We start from the raw sequence: 21,462 nt of genomic DNA on the forward strand, positions 1-21,462 counted from the left end.
TACATTAAAAAAAACACCCGGAAAGTTAATCCACCCTCATTGCTTTTTTTTTCCGCCCTCATTCGGTGTCACTGTAATCAGCTAGAGCTGCCATTCAGTTACACCGTGAGCACATAAAAAGGTGATGTTGTGGACCATGTTTCTTTCGGAGAACAGCCGGCACTGTTTTGCAGGGTAAACAAACAAACCAGCATGATGCAACATTCACGGAACTACACCACGACAGCAACGCTGCGTACCGCGGCACTGCTGGCATCATTGATGCTTCTTGCCACATTCTGTTCCGCCAAACATCTCAACGTCAAACCCAAACGGACAGAGGGAACTGACCGAAAAAACCGCAAAACAGACAATGACAGTGACCGACACACCACGAACGACGATGATGTGACGACACACACGTCGCAATTCGAGCGCCGCAACGTTCTGTTGCACGAAGCTGTTCGGAAGCTGCTGGGGTTCGATTCTTCGCCTAGTGTTCAGGCACAGCGGCATGAGGGGGGTGGAGGACTTCTGCCGGATCCCCGGCGCCCCCCTCCCATGCCCAAGTACGTGCTGGATTTGTACGAGAAGTACCGCTCCGGGGAGCTTCAGGGGCGCCCCGCCCTGGGAAACACTGTCCGCAGCATCCCTGCTGAGATTGGTGAGTTGGGTTGTGTACGGATTTGGGTCCTGTGGGGGCAGGGGTTGTTTGTTTGTGTTTACTGATCTGCACCCAGTTTGCGTTTTGTCTCTATGTTCTTGTTTGTTTCGACGCCTGTCGGGTTCTGTCTCTGTCTCTGTCTCTGTCTCTCTCTCACTCACACACACACACACACGTACACACACACACACACACACACACACACACATACACGCGCGCGTGTGTACACACACACACACACACACACACACACACACACACACACACACACAGAGCGAGCAGTCAGAGTTGACAATCGTGAAGAAGCGCCTTCATTAAGTTGTCCACAACAACACATACAGACGTGCATATTATGCACACACATATATGAAAGTGTGTGCATAAAGAAGCATTAAGAAATGGTGACTCTCTCTCTCTCTCTCTCTCTCTCTCTCTCTCTCTCTCTCCACCTTTCTCTCTCTCCGCCTCTCTCTCTCTCTCTCTCCACCTCTCTCTCTCTCCGCCTCTCTCTCTCCACCTCCCCCCCTCTCTCTCTCTCTCTCTCTCTCTCTCCCTCCACCTCTCTCTCTCTCAATCCGAGTCCTCTTCAGTTACATTCAGTCCGTGTTTTTTGTTGTTGTTTTTTAATAACAACAATTTGTACAACAGATTAACTGGTTTTGCATTGTTGCTGTCATTTGTATATGACGTTGCTTTTGGTTTCTGGTTTCAAAGCTAAGAACGCCGTCATGTTTTTGTTTGTTGTTTTTCATCCGTACGGCTGTTCAGTTGTTCTTGTTTTCTATTTCTATGCACTATTTTTTTTTCTCCGCAAAGAAGACAAACAGGTTGTTTGTGATAGAAAACAGACTACGCTGTTCACTCCTCTTCCTGAGTGAATGTGGTTTTGATTTTACTGAGAGTTTGTAAATAGACAGTGATTATTGTTTACTTACTCGGTTATCTGGTTATGGCTCATACAGTGATTGCATACACCTGTGCGCTTTTCTCATCCTAGATTTACGATGTCTGCGAAAATTTGGTAAATATTTCGTCAAGGAGATAGTTCCCTCCACAGTCCTGTTTTTCCCCCCCAAGTCCCACAATGTTCATGTACGTGGAATGCTGCCTGAATACAGTCAGTTTCTTTGGTTAAAGTACAATAATATGTTGAAAAAGACAAGTGTTTTGATTAGTCGTTAGTTATTTCGGGGTTTGGGGGGGGGGGGTGTTTTTTTCCGTCTTTTTCTGCTTCTTCTTTCTTTCCGTCCGATGACCAGTAGGATATACTACACAGTTATGTGTAATAACAACTTTCAGCTGTAGGCTATTGTAAAAAAATAAAATTAAAATAAGAAATAAAAAGGTTATATATTGAAAACGAGAAAAAGAGAGACGGACAGAGAGAGAGAGTGTGTGTGTGTGTGTGTGTGTGTGTGTGTGTGTGCGCGCGCGTCAAATCCACTATATATATTACATCATGAGAAAGAGCACTGTTACATACGCAACTGCTTTTGCTATGCCATTGATGACGAAATAATTGGTAGAGATCGAATCTAAAGTACGGATATGGGGGGGCCGGGGGGCCAAAGGCTTCAGATTATATATTTATCTCTTGACAACACTGTCTTCAACCATGAGTTCAGTCAGACGCTGGCTTTACGCGTACCATCGCGACCGTATTGATTTTGATAAAACGCACATTCGTTTTTTTGTTGTTGTTGTTGTTTTCTTCTTAATCCTTATTCCTTATTTCTATTTTGGGACACGGACATGTATGACGCAGGACAAACACAAGATCTGTCCATTATTTCCGTGCGCACACACACACACACACACACACACACACACACACACACACACACACACACACACACACACGAGGTATGGAGGTAGCCGACTGAAGAAACACTTCCTAATTTCTGTTAGGTTTCACGCCACTTCAAGCGTGAAAACCGTCTTTTGAAACAGTTTATCCGTAATCGACGACGGCACCCATTCTGGCACAACGACTTAACCCTTTAAACGCCAGTCAATTTAGAGTACAAAAGTTCCCTTGTGGAAAAAACACAGAAAAGATAGTGGCTAAGAATAGCTGGGGATTCCCTCTGCGATGTATAGAAAATATGGACTATCCTACCACTGAACATTAAGAGCAGTAGGTTCATGGATAACAGACCAATGAATGGTCACCTTTCAGTGACATGGGTCCTCTACCACGCATGTGCATAAATGCGAGCCTTGTGGTGAAAGTATTAAAAGGCCAGGGGATGGAAGGATTCGATACTCCGCGTGTCAATCTCTGCCGTCTTCTGAACCACCACCACCACAAAGCGCAGACTACAAAGCTGTGTTGTGTGTTCATCCCTATCTGACATGACCATCAGCTGTCCCTGTCTTTCTCGACTGACTGTTCCGGCTGTCAGACAATTTACCACGGACTCTGTAGAGATCCTCTTGGATGCGTGGGGCAGTTCAAGCGCAGGTAAGAATACAACAGCTCCATTTCTGACACGCATGTGAACTAAGCCTTAAAGGAAAAAAAAAGTATAAAAAAAGAAACACACACACACACAAACACACACACACACACACACACACACACACACACACACACACACATGCGCACGCGCGTGACAAAGCGCAAGTCATACCTGGTTCACCAAAATGGTCCTGTTCACTTTGCTGTTTCAGTTTATGTTTCCTCACTCACGTTACCAACGTCACTTCAAGTGTTCAGTCACAGAAGAGTTGTTTACCTGGAAAGAAAAACATTGATTGCCTCTCTCCTTTCCTTTCCATTGCTGCCTTCCACATCGTTCCCCCCTATAGATGTCTATCAGTCACGCTCCTGCCACTTGTTACTAGTAACCTCTAAGTCACTCAGCTGGAGACACCAAGATGCATTACTCATCATCAGTTCGCTATCAACGATACGGGGTTCGCTTTCGCGAACTAAGAGCTCATCCACTCTCAACAAAGTCAATTGTTGTTATTTTGTCAACTGCGACAGTCGTCTTGCATCGACAGATGGAGACAGAGACAGGCAGGCGAGAGTATGTGTGACAGTTATATCTTTGACTCCACCACTCTGCCTTCAACAGCGGAACAGAAAGTAAGTCATCTGCAGTGAAACTGTTTTCATGCGGTGGCTGTGTGTGGGAAGTGTATGATTATGCACCCTTCCCCCCGTGTTGTTGTGTCGCTCTTATTCAATTTTGTTGTCAGCTTACTTCATTCACACACGCGCGCGCGCTCGTGCGCACCCACTCACGAACGCTCAAACCCACGCACGAACGCACTCAAGAGTATAAACACACGCACGCACGCAGGTATAAACAGAGGTATGTTGCTGTGATAAAAGTCTGGAAATGTGAAGGGAGGAAAAACTAGACTGACTGAATATTAAATCGCTGAATTTCTCACACCAAATCCAGCGGAAAGAAAGACGAACGATTCATTTTTTATACCAGACGTACAAGTCTGTATTTGTTGAGAACGTGCTTTATTGTTTGTTGTCATGACTGCTCGTTATGATTAACCAAGAAATGTCAACAGCGCCACGTGAAGTGAACCAGTTCAAACGATTCTGAACAGACAACACGATTCCAACCTGACAAAGGTCCGCCCATGCATGAGGCCTGCATATTGTGAAGATGAACGTGAACGAAAACGATGTCGGAAAAAGTAGGGAGGGGGTGGAGGAGATGTTTATGAAGATTAACCGGATAAATCGAGTAGCGAAGCAGGAGGAAATGGCTGGCAACCCCCATAGATGCAGCAGTAAACAGCGCAGCCAGTCGGACGAGGGCTGCCAAAGTGCCTGTTTGGCAGATAACCGGTCCGGTCCACATGTCTCCATGGTGCAGTTGTTTCCCTCAAGGCTCGGGCGTTCTTCATCCACCCTCCGACCGTGATGGAACGATCCCAACCATGTCGCTGGATGCCCTGTCCCCTCGCCAGAATGCATCGGATGCACTACCGGTGGATTGCTTTCAGATGGCCTGGCAGGAGAGGAGAGGAGGAAATGCAGCTTCCGTCTGTGATATCTGCCAGTGTCTTTGTTGTACCCCGAGGTACGGTTCTTTGCACTACCACGGGAAAGAGATTAATACACATGTTGTCCTGACAGCATGCGAGGGTCAGGCCTGATGCTATGAGAGAATTGGTGAATGTTTTGTTGTTGTTTGTAACTGTTTCTTGTTGTTGTTGTTTGTGTGTGTGTGTGTGTGTGTGTGTGTGTGTGTGTTTTCAAATACATTTCCACAAAGTAGTTCGCAAAGTGCTTGGAATGCAAGCCTTGGTCGGTTGCTTTCTGTGCGGGTGTAGTATGGGTGTACCCGAGTGTGTGTGTGTGTGTGTGTGTGTGTGTGTGTGTGTGTGTGTGTGTGTGTGTGTGTGTGTACGAATGCGCGTATGTGAGTGCATTTTAGACAAACAGTGATTTTGAACTAATACAGTGACTAACTTACAACTCCATTAGCGCGCTTACACCATTCGAACGAACAGACTTTGGATGGCTTGAAACGGAGAAAAAGGAGACAGCTTAAAAAAAATTGTAAAAAAAAAAAAAATGAAAAGGGAAGAAAGGAGAGAGGGGGTGGGGATTAGCCACAGGTAATTTGCTCGGGGGCGCACGGAAATTGCAGGTGAGGGCAAAAGGGCCGAACAAGTTGTTGTACAGGTAGAGAGGGAGGGAAAAGGTCGGGTGTCGGTGTCAGCGGCATGGCTGAGGCCTGAAGAAGCGATGCGAACAAACACAAGGAGCTGGGCAGGAAGAGGCTCATTACTTCTTTATCGGGCCGCCAAGCTCCCGGACCCACTTGATCTCCTCCTTGAGCCTTTTCGTTGCAGGTGAATTCCACTGCCAAGGTCTCGAGTCTTTTCCCTACCCCACCCTTCTTCGCTATCCCTATCCTAGGCAGCTATACAGACCGTGCTTGTAGCCTATCAGTCGCTTTGTTCTTGTGAGCGTTAAAGATACCTTCTCCGCACGCGATAGCCAAGTAAAATCTGTACTGTCTTTTTTTCCCCTCTCAAAAGAGACAGGGCGACGTCGGGCGACAGTTTGACTAAAGAGATAATAGTGTAATGGTCGCCTTATATTCCGTGATAGTATTCAGGATGTATACCGAATGTTAACCTTGACAAATTATACTTTAGATTTGCTGTTGATGTGTATCACAAGGTCAGATTTTTGCCCAGTGATTGTGATGCTGAGCCTTGTCGATCTTTGTTTTCTTTGTTGTTTTGTCAGCCACGGGCCATGTCTTGCTTGTTTTCATGTTTGGTTTTAGATCGTTTCTTCTTCTTCGTCGTCGTCTTCTTTTTTAACATCTGAATGATAGTGACATACAGTATCAAATCTATGTTTAAGCAATTTATGTTGCTGTTGTTGTTTTAACAATATTCTGTAACATTATCGTGTCCCGAAACATTGAATTTTTTTGTTTTCAGAAAGCATGTTAGTATGACCTCTTTTTTTAAGAAAATCTTTTCTTATGCGTATATTGCGTGCATGCAAATTATGTGTAATTTCTTTTTGTTCTTTACCAGTACACTAATCTGGTGCTGTAAATTATTTTATTTCTTTACCAGAACACTGGTGCTCGTGGTATTTAAAAAAAGTAAAGTAAAAACACCCATTTTCTAATTCAAATACGAGTCTTTTGTTCAGATATGAAAAGAAATAACAAATTTTCTCCTGGTATGAAAAGGAATGACAAATCAAGCCAACGTTGCCGTTTTGCTGCTGTGTGAACGTGTAACAAAAATCGTGGTACCCGCAACACATTTAATTGGGCGTCAGTGGGTAGCAGTCGGTGCACATTGTGGGTGATGTCTGCCCAAAGGATCGCGGGTCTTGGTGAAACAAACCAGTGTTGTCGGCTCGGGTTAGTCGGAATGCAGGTGCTCAGCTGACCCAGAACAGGTAGTATACCTACTCGACCTTTTTGCCCAGAAACCATCCGGGCGCTGTGAACAGTGTCTGGCTGAGCGTAAAAATGATAAGGTTCTGCCTGCGGAAGCGTTGCGTCTGGTTGAATGTATGCAGTTCAAAGCAAGACGACCCGGTCTCTAACTCAGATATGTGTAGCAGCATCTTTCGGGGGATTCAGGCAGCTCTGTATGTTTTTAATTCGCAGAATTACACTTTGAGTACATTTACAGAGAAAACGGTTTAAGCAGCCGTTTGCGGGAAGTTTCCACACTGCAGAGTACTTTCTGATAAATTATACATTTCTGACGCACCTGCAGACATTTTCTGTATGCCTGCACAGCCATGCTTTCCTGAAATCAGTTCTCTGTTCTCTGCATTTTGCTGCGGCAACCATCACCTTCCTGTTAACCCTCATTTGCACTGGTGAATATTGCTTTTAACTGCAGGGTGAAGGGTGGGTGGGTATAAACAATTCTGGAAAGCAAATGTGGAGAATATTTCAAAATGACATTCAGTTACGAGAAGAACTCCCAGCGTCTCAAAAAATCTCTTTTTTTATCACTTTCTTGTCACAAGATTTCTGGGTGTAAATCTATCCTGCTTTCCCTGAGTGCATGCTGCAAAAAGGCAACAGTTCCGTTTATCTGGAAGGCTTTTACCCAGACCACTATCCGAGCTAATGGAGGGGAAGGAAAAAAATCTCCACTTCCTGTGCGCGTGGGTTTGTGATGATGGAAAGGCGCCCCAGGCAGCGAATCCTTGTTTGAACAAACTCAAAACCCCAGAAACAGAAACAATGTTGAACAACCACCTCTTTTCTTCATCAGTCATGTATATGTTCCCATTCCTCTAGTCGCGTTGTCAAACCGTTTAATTTGCGAGCATACAATAGTGCATAACGGCGTGTATTTCTCAGCTTTCTATGCAGTATCAGCCACTTATGTCCAATGGTTGGATTGCAGCAGGATCGGTTTTGTTCACCGCCTCCTCCAGTCTTTTCCCCTCTGTTCAGTTCCAAAGGCCGTAGGGGACCGCTCTCCTTTCTGTGTTGACACGCCGTTGCATCAGTGAATGGAAAGGTTCGTCTTCTATATACAATCAGATTTTCCCTTGCATCTCCCGGTTTACTCTAGACAAACCGTGAAAGAGTCGGCAGAGTAAGATTTTCTTGCTGATAGATAGACAGATTGATTGATTGATAGATGTATATGGATGCGTGTGTGTGTGTGTTGTCTGTGTGTGTGTGTGTGTGTGTGTGTGTGTGTGTGTGTGTGTGTGTGTGTATATGTGTGTCTGTCTGTGTATATATGTGTGTGTGCGTGCGTGCGTGCGTGTGTATTTCATTGTATACGTTGTATTCCCATGAACGGAGGTGGCTGCAGGGTGAATTACTCAACAAATGTGACCTTCATCTCCAAGCGCCACGTGAGATACGGTCAAAATTCGACACGGTGTCTGTGCTGTCCCATACTACTTCACGGAGACCAGTGTAATGGGCAGGACGTGGTGGTGGTGGTCGTGGTGGTGACCCTTCACCCCCACCCCCACCCCACTGCACCCCCGCCTCCCTTTCGCCACCTCTCTCGCCAGGTGAGACCACCAACGTGGCAGAGCGAGTCCACCTCGAACAAAATTTTGAAAAAAAAGAGAGAAAAAAAAAAGAACCAGTCCTCATCAGGCTACTGGGTCTTCCCCCCCAGCACCCCCCTCCCCTACCTTCACCCCCACCACCAGCAGGAGGAAAACAACACGGTGTCCTAAGCTTGGACCAGGTTCAGCGTTGCTTGGTGAAGTCTTCGCGCTGTGTCTCCTGGATTAGTGTTGATAATGGGGCATGGACAGGAGGACGTTGTGTTTGTCACTGGTGGTAATTAGGTTTATTTTGGGAGGTGGGGTGGGTTTGTGTGTGCGTGTGCGTGCGTGTGTGTGTGTGTGTGTGTGTGTGTGTGTGTGTAGTGTGTGTGTGTGTGTGTACGCGAGCCGACTTAATACGTTTGAAGTTATTTCCATTTGAGCAATTGTTCAGGCTATTCCCTGCAACAGATTTCTGTTTGACCGATTTCCTTTCTGTCAATTCCTTTTCAGAGAATTTCGTCTGATTATCACTGTGGTGAGCATGTGTTGTGAGAGTCTGTAGAATGGAAACCAGGCACCACTGTACTATTTATTTCATGATCGCGACACCAACAGCAATTAACGAACAAACAGCAGCGAGTACAATCCTTTCTTTGATCTTCGTTTGTTTAGAGACAAGAAGCGAACGATCTTCATTTTAAGTAAATCGGTCTAAATTTCAGAGTTAAGAGAGAGAGAAAAACACACCACAAAATGCACTATCAACCAGGTAAATTCGATGGCATGATATTCTCCCCCCACATGCAAATTGCCTGAAAGGAAATTATCCCAGACAAGCTGTGCCTCAGAGGAATTGCAGCCGTTCGACATGAAGTCGTGTCAAAGGAACGTCAGCACCGTCTTCCTCGTCTCCAACCCTCCCTCCCCGTTTCCTCCACTCTCTCCCCCTGCCCCCCACCACCCCACCACCATCACACCATCTCCACGTTCCCGACCTCTCCCTTCTTCCGCCCGAAAGGCACGTGGCTAATTGTACCGTGAGGAAGAGAATGAACGAGGTAGCAAAAACACCCACGATCCGTGTTGAGTCACGTCGTTCATTAAAACTAGAGCCAAGAGGACTTGCCATAATGGCCATGGCGTATGCCGGAAGGCTCTTGTCTTAAAGAGTTGTGTGACACACTCCATCAATGTCCAACATTGCACTGAACATTTTCCTGATTGCCTTCGCTTCGAGAAAACCCGATAGGAGAAATGAATCCGTGATTCTGTTCATTCGGCGATGGGTGTTTGTTGTGCTTTGGGAAAATCATTCGAACACACACATTTAAGACGATGTGATGATTTATGTTAACGTTGTGTGTGATGTGGAGCACGAACGCACCCAGACTGCATTGCACCCGAAAACCGAGTGCAAATAACTATCAAAACGGAAAGGCAGGGACTGGACGGAGGCAGGGCGAGGGGGAATATGTCAGACACATAAAAGACTTCCTGGAGTCGAGCGATGGAGTAGAATTGTTGCTGAAATGGACGTTTCTGTTGATAACGAACATGCACGCGCGTGTGTGTGTGCATACGAGCATACATGTATATGTGCATGTGTGGTCATTGTTTGCATTGGGAACAGTAACATGTATGGTTATACCGCACATCTTGATTGAATCCTCCCTGTAATTTCTCTTTAAGTGCCGATGACTTTCTTTTCGTTGATACATTACTGTCAACATTTATTCAGCCTTCCTTCTTTCCATGGAATGACCATAATCATTTGTTGATTACTCTGTCAACCGGTTTCATGCTTTTTCAACAAGAAAAATACGTTTGTGTTTTTTTACTCAGACCTTGAATCTTCACTTGGCAGGGAAAGTGGGCAGCGGGACTGAGGGAGCGGTTCGCTGTTTCCAGAAAGCGTGTGTTCTGACGTGAGGGACTGGGGCTGCAGACAAGAAGACTGTTAGCCTTCTTCATTTCCCAGCCCTTGAAATGCAGCTCGGAATTTCTTTATGGTCCCAGGGGCACTAGATCTCTCAGCCTGGACACATGCTTCGCTGGACACTTCCAATTTATCTCCATCAGGATTTATGGTCAGGAGCATTCCTTCATACCGCGCCCCAGGAAAACGCGCTCTGACTGGAACGACATACATAACAAGCGGCTGCTCTCTTTCAAGCCGCCGTTGATTTCAGCTCGCTTGTCGTTGGCGACGATATTAAGTTGAACGACAGCGTCGGTTGCTATGCCAGTTTCTGAAAGAAAAGGATAGCTTGTCTTTTATTTTAAATACAAGAGCTAGTGATGGAACAGTTCAGAATGATTCATAAATCCTGTTCATTGGACAACGCGTTTCATTGTTCGGCTGAAAAAAGTTCATCGTTGGAGGGAGGGTTGATGCGTGGTTATTTAGACCCCATTTTCTCTGAAGCAGTGATCTCAGCAAGGTTAGTCCCTACATGAAATGGTAAAAGAAAGAGAAAAGCCCAGAGATATAAAATGACACGACAATCAATAGATGTCAATTATTTGACACAACCTTTTTTTTCTTCTTTTTTTTCTCAAGGCCTGACAAAGCGCGTTGGGTTACGCTGCTGGTCAGGCATCTGCTTGGCAGATGTGGTGTAGCGTATATGGATTTGTCCGAACGCAGTGACGCCTCCTTGAGCTACTGAAACTGAAACTGAAACTGACACAACTGTTTATCGGGCAACTTTGAATTGAGATTATCGAAATAGCAGGACCCGGTTTGTGCCAAACTGACAGAGAGAAACAGCTAAAAAGAGGGAGAGAAATAGAAAGAAAAAGGGGTGGGACTGCTCTGGAACATGCAAACTATTGCTTTGTTCGTTTTATGTGTGTGACTGACGTCCGTCAGTTAGATAGCTGACTATGTCTCTATAGCTATCAAACCATTTGTTTGCTTCGTTGTTTACTTTCTTAGTTCCTTGTCAAGCCTGCCACTCCATGGTTCTGGTGCGTGGATAAACAAATGACTCCATTGCGTGTTGAGCGGTGACTGACCGGACGTCAATGAGTTATATGTCGCCATCGTGTCGCGAGCGTGACGGTGCTCTCTGTTGATCAGCTGTAAATCGATCAGTAAATCCGGCGTTGTCTTCTCCTTCGGTACCCTCTCTTAACTGTAGCGTAGGAACTGAAAACCACTTCAGAACAGAATTAGTAAAACGTAGAGAAGTTAGTTCCCATGTTCTGTTTAAATTGACTGTAGAACTGAGGGATAATTCGAGAATGTTTCAAATGGCATCATATTTTGTTATAAGTAGTTGATCAGTACTAACATTGTCGAAGTAAGATTTTGTCATCTCTTGCAAACAGGCCGAGAAGCTGAAGCATTAATACAGAATTAAAAATTAATAAATGATAGTCTGTGCCATGTATAAGAAACGGCTACAACCATGAGACGAAGCATCGGTACACCAGCAGTGGAAAAGATCAAGCTGTATGGATGAAAGAGGTACAATCACAAGTAATGGAAATGACAGCTGTCGCAAACTGTTGGAAGTAGAGAATAAAGAAAATTAAAAAGAATTTCGAACGGAGCCAAGAGAAGTGGGTGTTCCGTTACATAATATAACAGACTTTGTCGAAACTATTTCAGCTTGTAGCTCTTCGTGTCCACGTCGGCGTTACGTTTTGGACTGGTCCCTGGCTTCAGTCGTCACAGAAGGTCACTCCACCCGTGAAAGATCGAGTTTCATGCCGGCGAACTCCAATCACTTCTAACGTAAAGCAACTCACTCTCTCTCTCTCTCTCTCTCTCTCTCTCTCTCCTTTTCTTTCAACTTCTCAACTGGTCAACGTGATTACTTACGTTCAGTTGAAGTCGTCAGTCTGGCGCACTTTCTTGTCGAGTCAGCTTTGAAGATTCCGGGTACGTGAAAGCGCTTACCTTTTCCACTGTAAAGCTCTTCCATGTGTGGTGCGTACTGTACTCTGGTGTTTTGTATTGACGGATGGACAGCAAGACAGCCAGGCTAGGCGTGAACGTTTCTCGTTATCCGCTTGGTTTTTGTTAAGTATGCTGAAAACCTTTAATGCTTTTCTTTGCCTGATCAAGAAAATCAACTTGAATCACTTCATACTTCGGATTCTTGTTCTTCTTCCTCCCTCTCCCCTTATCTTCTTTTGATTCTTCTTTTTCTTCACCATCATCTTCTCCTTCTCCTCCAATATCTCGAACATTGGCCATATTTCATGTGTATTCATATTTATTACACCTTTCTCTGGAGCTCTCGAACATGGTATATGTTACTATTACCACACACTTGCATTCGTTCCAGTCACTTAAGCAGCAACCCACCTTTCCATTTCTCACACATGACTTTGGTCTGAAAACGTGACGAGCAACTTACAGCCAATATTTATTCTTGAAAGAGAGGGGGAGAGAGAGGTGGGGCGGAGAGAGAGAGAGAGAGAGTTGTAAGCATTTTGTTGTTAGGAGAAACAATAAGCCCGAAGAAATTACCGCCAGACCTTCACTTCAGATATCGTTTCCGTTAACATTCCTGATTGACTTGCAAGACGTCCCCCACGGTGACAGTCCCTATGAAGCCCCCAATCCCCACACCCCCACCCCCACAGCCCAGCTTTCCTTTCACCTGGGCAAAGTAAAACCGGCGGGAAAAAAAACCAATTAGGCAAGGTCCACGCGAGAGCTGTGTGTCTGCCAGCACAGTAATTTAGCCCCCTGACAGATGAACTGGCCAGGACGGAGATGACAAGGGTTATCTCAGGTTGTCTGGACGATCCCCTGCAGTCGCCACGGTCTGAGAGGTGGGGAGACATGAGGATCGTAAAGCACGACACAACGCACGCGACTCTGATGAACGAGCAAGGTGAAATGGGGTTAGAGAGGGAGGGGAGGGGTGGGCGGTCATGAAGAGAGGCAAAGGGCAGAAGTGGATGGAGGTGGAGAGGTGATGGGGGGAGGCTTTCAGGTGAGTCTTAATGGTGGGTACGTATTGTTTTGATTAAAGGTCTCACACGTATAGCGTTACTGCTCACTTGGAGAGGATAATACAGCTCGTGCGCGTGAGATAGAACGATTGGTTTCTATACAGGAGCGTGTACACTGTAATGTGAAGATTTGACAGCTAGCCAGTTCGTGTTTTGACTTTACTCTCACTGCCTGTCTGCCTCTCTCTCTCTCTCTCTCTCTCTCCCACTTTCTTCCTCCCCACTCCCGCCCCGCCCCCCCCCCACCTTCTCATTCTCCCTCTCTAACACACACACACACGTACATTTTACACAAATAGTAAAACAGTGAGGTTTACTTTATTTTTATGCTCGTAAAGAAATGTTCGATTTATTTATAATATGTGTATGCAGATGAGGGCTCGATTGTACGTTGCGTGTGCGAACGTACGTGCGTTTGATGTGTGTGTGTGTGTGTGTGTGTGTGTGTGTGTTCTGAATCAGAAACAATCTCCATACAACAAACAGAAACGAATCAGTACATACCTGTCTGTACCTCACCTGCCGCAGTGTAAGGGGCCACCAACGTTGTTGAAGCCGTTGTTGATACCGATCAAACTGCCAGGAGACTCCTGACCATAAAAACGGAACCACACTGATTCGGCTGAGAGCCCTCTGGCTTCTCACTGTGTTAATAGAGGGGCTTGGCATACTTCTTGTCTCGCCACGGCATCTTTCGGGTGGAACGTTCGCGGCTATTTTCAGTCTGAGGTGAGCAAAGCGAGAACTTAAGGTACTGTTGTTAAAGGGGGGCTATGAAACGACTACTCCGGCTCTTCCTCCCCCCCTGCCCCCCCCCCCCCCCCCCCCGCCCCCTTGCTCGTACTCCCTACCACCCCAAACGTAACCCACCCTTTGTTATTGAATGAATACAGGATGATTCCCTCAACGGTGTTGTTGAAAAAAAAAATGTCCCTACATGACAGACACTTGAAAAAAAAACGTATTCTGGTTCTATTTGTATGTATTTCCATGAGTGCACATAGGTTTGGGAAAGAGTTGTAAACTATTCCGCTATAATCACTAATCCGAGTTTAAAACTTATGTGAATGATGAAATGTGCAATACAATATGAGGCTGTTATGTAACAAAAACCAACCAAACAAACAAAAAAATCGGGGGAGAAAAGCTCGTTTGTTGGAGGAGCGAGATGATTGATGCATACCCTGGGCAACATCATGTCAGCGTTTTTACCCCCACCCCCCACCCCCCCTCTACACACACACCAATTCCCACCCCACTTCCTCTTGTGTTCTTATCGGCTGAGTACCTCTCCTCCTACCCCCCTTGCCCCCCCTTACCCCCCCCCCCCCCCCCCACACACCACACACACACCCACACACACCCAGCCCCACCTCCACTCACATCACACCGTCTCCTATGCAATTTCCACCCATAAAGCTCGTGTTAGGGATAACAGCAATAAACGATAGTATCGCATCTGTGTAATAGGAGGGGCGCCGTTTTCTGGCATCACGAGCGGCTGATAGACAATCTGACTGGCATGTGATGAAGTGGTGCATCTTCCCCAAGCCATTTTCCCCAAAGGTGAGCAGTAATGCTGGGGGCAGATATGTGACCTGCATGCAGCTGGTGTGGAAATACAGACTGGTCGTCTGTGTGGGGAGAGAAACAAAGAGGACGTGGGGAGGGTGAAAGGCGGACGATACCACAGAACAGCGTGATTAATTTTCGGACTGCAGAACAGAGGAGATCTATTTTCATGTCATATATTATCCTCAGATAAGAGTGCATGCTTTTCTTCACAGGACGTCCTGTGTGTTTCAGGCGTTTGAACAACAATGGTTAGGGATAGCGATAAAGCTGCTTTTCGGCGCGCACGGACATTTGTTGACTGTCAAGTTAATCTCGCAGTTTGTGCACTTTCTCAACTTTCTTTTGACGTGATGTAGTTCTTCGACTCGAAACAAAGAAAATCCGCTCTGAATCCGACAACACTGAATCTGACACCCTAAAGGACTTTTGAAAAAAGCATCACATGTTTTTTGTGTTTTTGTTGTTTTTTTAAATATGACTTATAGGCTTTATTTGTAGGATGTGTTGATACTTGTTTCCCTGCATGTGTGTGTGTTTGTGTGTGTGTGTGTGTGTGAGCAGTTTTTACGTTTCTCCAGATACGATTTGTTGGGAAGCTTCCCACCCCTCCACCCTTCTCTCTCTCTCTCTCTCTCTCTCTCTCTCTCTCTCTCTCTTCATGTAATGTTATGCTTTTGTATTGAGTTTTTCTTTTCTTTTCATGAGGGCAGCATGAGAACAAGCTGTTTGTGCTTGTTCCTTTTTTTCCCTCAATAAAAAAAGATTCGTTCGTTTGTTCGTTCGTTCTCTTTCTCTTTCTCTGTCTCTCTATCTATCTATCTGTCTGTCTGTCTATCTCTTGAAAATGACTGCTTACTCATCTGTGGAGAAATGAAGCAGACAGCAACGCATAGCAGGACATCCAGCTCTCATACATTATCGGACTGGCTGTTTGATAACGAAGGGCTTGAAGTGAAAGATGTATTATCTCTTTCTGTTAACTGTGTCAAACAAAGCATGTTGGTTGGACTCTCTAGTATTGGCACTGAGCGAAACATTACTTGGAAAGTTGCACGTGTATTAAGAGGACAGACAGACACACAGAGCAGATAGTTTCATCTGAATTTACATAAAGGTTCTGTTGTTGTTGTTTGGTTTGTTGTTGTTGTTTTGGGTTTTTTTGTTGCAGCAGGTCGGGCTGGTGTTTGTCCTTATTGCGGTACGTAGGTCTATACATAACAGTAGAGAGAATTTCATAGATCAGATACTTCATCAGTTCTTTGTCAAATTTTGGTAATTACAATGTTTTACATTACCATTACCTCCAATGGGCCGCAAACAAAAGCCTATCGATGATAAGGGGGTCGTGTATTTGTAAGAAGTTTCCTTTCTGCCTCCGTTCTACCAGTTCAACTTTCTAAACTCTTCAGCAGCCCCAGCTGTCTCCCATCTAACCAGTCAAAAACAATTTGACACTGCCTGACCATAACCGAGGCTTCCAATCTCTATGGCTTCTGGGGTCCATTACAGGACAAGAAGGGACTGGTCCGGCAAAAGGAGTCATTACCTTCAGCAGGGAAGGATCAGCTTTACGTACCTAAATATGTTGGTTTACTGATGATGTAGATGATGAGCGTCGCCTGTTAGTTTGGGGTACGGGTGAAGTATGGCCACCAAGAGAACGGATACCCATCCTGGCAGTAAATGAGACGTCCGCTGAAGAGTACTGGCGTTTGATGTACAGGTCCCGGGAGCTGACTGCGGTGATGAGCCCGGTCGGCTCAGCGAGAACTTGCTGTATAAAAGGGGGCCGAGGCTTGGGGAACGGTTGTACCGATGTCCGTGTCCTCTCTCTCTCTCTCTCTCTCTCTCTCTCTCTCTCTCTCCCCTCTATTTCCCCAAAATCTCTCTCTGGCTCTGGCTTTCTCACACACGTTTCATCGGCATTTTCACCCCTGTAAATTATGTTAAAAGAACTGAACGATAAAACGTGTCCGTCATTGTTTCTTTAAAAATTACACTAAACTAATCGTCGCTGGTACGATTATGACTACCTGATTCCCCCTCCTCACCCCCCCCCCCCCCCCCCCCCCCAACCTGGGTTCAGTTATTCGTGGTAATTTGTTTGCTTTCAAAACTTTTCATTTTTCACGATATCCATAATGATTAAGAGTATTTTTACGTATTTTCGAACCCGACAATGAGTTAAGACATTATGAACAAATGAACTTTTTTTTTTAAGTTGAGACAGCTGTATTCCCAGGTTTTAATGATACTGAGAACGATGGTAGGCTGTTCCACTGTCAGTTTTCGTCATATTCTCTGGATGACCATGAACTATCCAACTTTCAGCAGGTCGTGACGCTGTGTTCTGGTCATAGCGTTGGTTTGCTGCCGTTCTGTGGCCACGTTGTACCAGGAAGATAGTGTGTATGTAGCTGTCACCTTCACTTTTCGTCATTGTCGTTTGCGCGATGACAGATTTTTTCCCCCTGTAGTCCCACGTCTACCTGTGTCCCTCCCTTGTTAGGGGCAGTCTTGGCGAGGGTACAGGAGTGAAAATGGTTCGCACGAAATGGTTGATTAGCTTGCCAGACAGAACTGTGTAGCGGTGAATAGGGAAGCGGAGAGGAAAGGGAATTGGGGTGTATGTTACCACCGAGAAGTTTTGGTGTGTGTGTGTGTGTGTGAGCGTGTTTTTTTTGTGTGTGTGGTGTGTGTGTGTGGTGTGTGTGTGCGTACGTGTTTATATGTGTGGTGTGTGTGTGAGCGTGTTTGTGTGTGTGTGTGTGTGTGTGGTGTGTGCGTACGTGTTTGTATGTGTGCGTGTGTGTGTGTGTGTGTGTGTGTGTGTGTGTGTGTGTGTGTGTGTGAGCTTGTTTTGTGTGTGTGTGTGTGTGGTGTGTGTGTGTGATGTGTGGGTGTGTGTGCGTGCGTGCGTGTGTGTGTGTGTGCGTGTTTGTGTGTATGTGGGTGTGTGTGTGCTTGGAGGAAATATGAGTGACATACTGTACTGTAACTGTCATCAGTCTCTCCGTAAATTGTGACGTTACTTGGTTTCTGAGATAGATACATAGTTTTCGTTTTAATAGAGCTATTTATAGATGAGGAATAAGACTCTCTCTGTCTGTCTGTCTGTCTGTCTGTCTCTCTCTCTCTCTCTCTCTATTTCTCTCTCTCTCTCTTCATTACTTTTCTTCGTTAAACAAAACAGAAGCTAAGACAAAACAGCAAATCGGTACTTTGATAAAAGCATCCTCACACAAGGATTTGTGAGACAGTGCGCGAGTTGTTCATGTGGCGGTTGGATTTACAACTCTGCAAAATAAATACAGGGGAGAAAAAAGAGAAGAACATTTGGTGAGGGGTTGATGGGAGGGGGTATAAGAAGGGTATTGACGGTACCCTGTGAAAAACAGGACAGGAGAGAGTAAGGCCGAAAAGGAGCGGTACATACATTTACTGTCGACAAGGGCGGAGAAATCAGAAGCCGACTTTTGCTTATGAACACAGACGCAGCTAATACGCGGCATGGATATGAATACGATTCAAACTAAACCTCTAATGTATGGCAAGCGAATGAATGAGGCTGAAAGTAAACGAAGTGTGTGTCCTTTGGCTGTCGGGAGCATTGAATGGGATTCTGTGGGAGAGTTGTTGAAAGGGTCTTTTTGGAAGTCGTGTAGCTGACGACCTGGGGGCCACCCATTGAGCTCAACTTGGAAATAAATCAATTTTACTACGAGTGTGGCAAGTCTCAGTACACGAACTGCTGTCAATAAAATAAAATAAAAAAGCAGCGGTAAAGATATTTAATATGAGGGGGAAAGGAGGGGAAAGTTTAGTTGGTTGTGTACTTCAGTGCGTGATCACTGTAGTGTATGATCTCTTCAAAATCATTTCAAAGATGTGTGTGAAGACTTTCAACGAACTTTAGGCAGCAGCATTAAACCTATTGAAATCCTTGTGTCGGTTTTTTCGCCGCACTTGCAATATTGCTGTATTACAGACAGGTTCTCGGTGTAAACAGGTTTCATTGGGAAATAATGTATCTGATTTGATTGTTATCAATCAAAATGAGGAACCGTCAAAGCGTTGCCGTAAGGAACTGATCTTTATTAACGTTCCTTGTTATTGCCAATATCCATGAAAAGATATTATGCGACTCGTATATTATGATCCTGTAATGTCGATTGGGCCATGAACAAAATTACTGATAGTGTGTGTGTGTGTGTGTGTGTGTGTGTGTGTGTGTGTGTGTGTGTGTGTGAGTCCGCATGGGCGTATGTGAGATATTGTGGTCTGATGTAATTGCTTGATAAGACTCATAAATCAAATCAAAGACATGTTTTCTATTCAATTTCCGAAGATATTCAATGGAAAAGATATTGCATTGGAAATGGAACACAGAAAGAAAGAAAAAACATGTACAACTTTCCGCTACCGTTTGTTAGCTGATGTTTGATTCTGTCAAAAATGATATCAACATTCTGATAAAGTTCACAGGACTCGGTCATTCTCTGCATGGCCCTTGAAATGTTAGTTATTCAAATGTGTATTCTCTGTGTTTTCTTCGCCTTAAATTCATGGGGGGAAAAAACTTCAAAAATCTAACAAAACTTACAAAGATAGAAAAGAAACAAAATCTATTCCAATTCTAGTCTCGTGTTTATTATATCTCATGTGGGCAATAACCGTTGTAGTATAAAGCCAATATATGGATATAATTGATCAGTTGATGGGTTACGTATCGTTTGTGAAATATTTTGTTACTGGTGGTATTGTGATGAGAACCCCAAAGTACTTAAAGCCTGTATGTCTCCTTTCAGGCAATACATGTTCCAACTTGCTTCTGCGTTCGTCAGGAAACCAAGCAGACCTCAGGGTCACCCTGTCCTCCAAGGGAACTGTGCTGCCTTCCTGAAACATCCTGATGTACAGGGTTTCAGAGGTGCTGCACTATGTCAGTGGGCAGGGAGTGAGAGACCGTGTGCACTATATCATGGCCTCGCTGGCACTGGTTTTATCCCCCACTACCTCCTGATAAAACGAAACTGTCTTGGGCGGTGACGGGCAAGAGTTGAAGTTAACCAGTAGAAAGGCGAGATTGTCAAAGAGAAGTTGATCAGTTTACTGGTCACACGAAAAGAAAATTTATGTCACACTCCACCGAGTGTTTCCTTTACAAAACGAAACAGTCGTTTAGAGAAATTGTGTGATTATAAATGCCATTGGTAATATATACAAACTTCACATAATTTTCTGTACGAGACCAAAGAAACCAAAACATTTTGACTCAGAACCGGCAGAATTTTTTTTTTTTTTCTTTTTCTTTTTTTTGTTGTTGTTCAGAATGAGCACTGTGGTTTCATTCCCACATAGCGGCCACCACCGTGAAGTGGCTGGCAAAGTCTGGCGTGGTAGCGAGGCGCCGACCGCGAGTTGTGAGGTCTCACTGCGAGGCGGGGGCCTGCTGACTTTGAAACTCGTCACTGATCTCCCGCAACTTGATCTCCCCCCGCCACAAAAGACACAATCGAGGCGATTGTGGCCTCGTGTTTGGCCCCGGGGGCTAAACTTGCCCTCGCCTGTTGACCCTGCTGTAAACATGGCGGGCTTTTCGGCGAGCGGTGGCGCCTTCACGCATCTGTCAATAGACAGCACCCGGACAGGTATAGGACGGGGCTGGTGTTGACGCTTCAGTGATGGCAGGCAGCAAACACTGGTGTTCGTTTTGGGGTTTTTTTTGTTTGTTTGTTGTTGTTGTTTTTTTCTTTTACTCTGTACAGACGGTACTATTTCATTTTGTATCCCAAACACAATTTGAAGTACTGCAAACGTCTTTATTTGTATTTCTAACCCATTCCCCAAGGCTTTGAATACCTTAAAGTACAAGTCAAGGCTGTTTGAAAACGAGGAGTTGGGGATGAGGGGGAAGGGGTGGGGGGGTGTGGGGGGGCGTAACTGGCATTTGCCAAGCTTCTTTATTTACTGAGTCGACGAAAAGTTGTGCAGTAAAAGGATAATGAAATTACCATTGCTACGCTCGTTTGAAAAAAAAAAAGAGAAGAAAACCCAATGAAATCAGAGTTCAGATTACGACGGTCATAAAGGACAAACTGTGAATTGAGGTCCGAACCAAGTCGCATTCCTTCACTAAATGTAGTAGACGTGAGAAGAAGATAAAATGTCAAATTCTCTAATAATAGATACATATTTTTAAAGCCCAAAGTGTTGTGGTGGCGTTTTCCCGAATAAGGACCTATGTTTGAAACAAACAGAAACTTAGAACCGAAACCTACCTTACTATTGCTGAAGTTGTTTTGAACATTGATACACGTCATGCAAACAGAAAAGCAGTCTCTTGTTGGGAGAATGACATTTTGTGTCCGAATTAAACTTGTCGGTCGTGAACAGTCAAACTAGCTTTAGATGAGTTAGATGGTGCGGCTTATTGCGAATAAAATCTTAAGAGTGAACAGATGCAAAGGGTTGATTGCATGTAAAATCAAGTAATCTGGGATATCTGGCTAGTGTCTTGCTGATAATAATTGTGACGGGGAATTTGTTTGTCTTAAGCTTGTCTATAAACTCACAAACTATATCTAAATGAGTAGGGTGTGCGGCTTGATGGCAGATCAGATCTGATGAGTGACAGGCATATTCTTTGTTAATGAACAAAGGAAAGGACCAAATACATGTTTTATCAAGTAAGCAGGGTAATCTGGCTAGTCTCTTGTTGATAACAACAATGACGGAGAATATCATTTTGAATATGAATCAAGTTTGTCTGTAA

The 21,462-nt window shown here is 44.9% G+C and overlaps 1 protein-coding gene across 1 annotated transcript in view; it reads left to right on the forward strand.

Annotated features, from left to right (window-relative positions):
• The first annotated feature begins 426 nt into the window (after nt 1-426).
• Nucleotides 427-21,462, forward strand: part of LOC143293693 (uncharacterized) — a 79,711-nt gene continuing 58,675 nt past the window's right edge. Inside the window, exon 1 of the mRNA XM_076604868.1 lies at nt 427-643. Coding sequence (XP_076460983.1) covers nt 541-643 — 103 coding nt within the window. The 5' untranslated portion in view covers nt 427-540. The remainder of the gene's footprint in view (nt 644-21,462) is intronic.

Source organism: Babylonia areolata, chromosome 1 (genome assembly GCF_041734735.1).
Source record: "Babylonia areolata isolate BAREFJ2019XMU chromosome 1, ASM4173473v1, whole genome shotgun sequence".
NCBI classification, from domain to species: domain Eukaryota; kingdom Metazoa; phylum Mollusca; class Gastropoda; order Neogastropoda; family Buccinidae; genus Babylonia; species Babylonia areolata.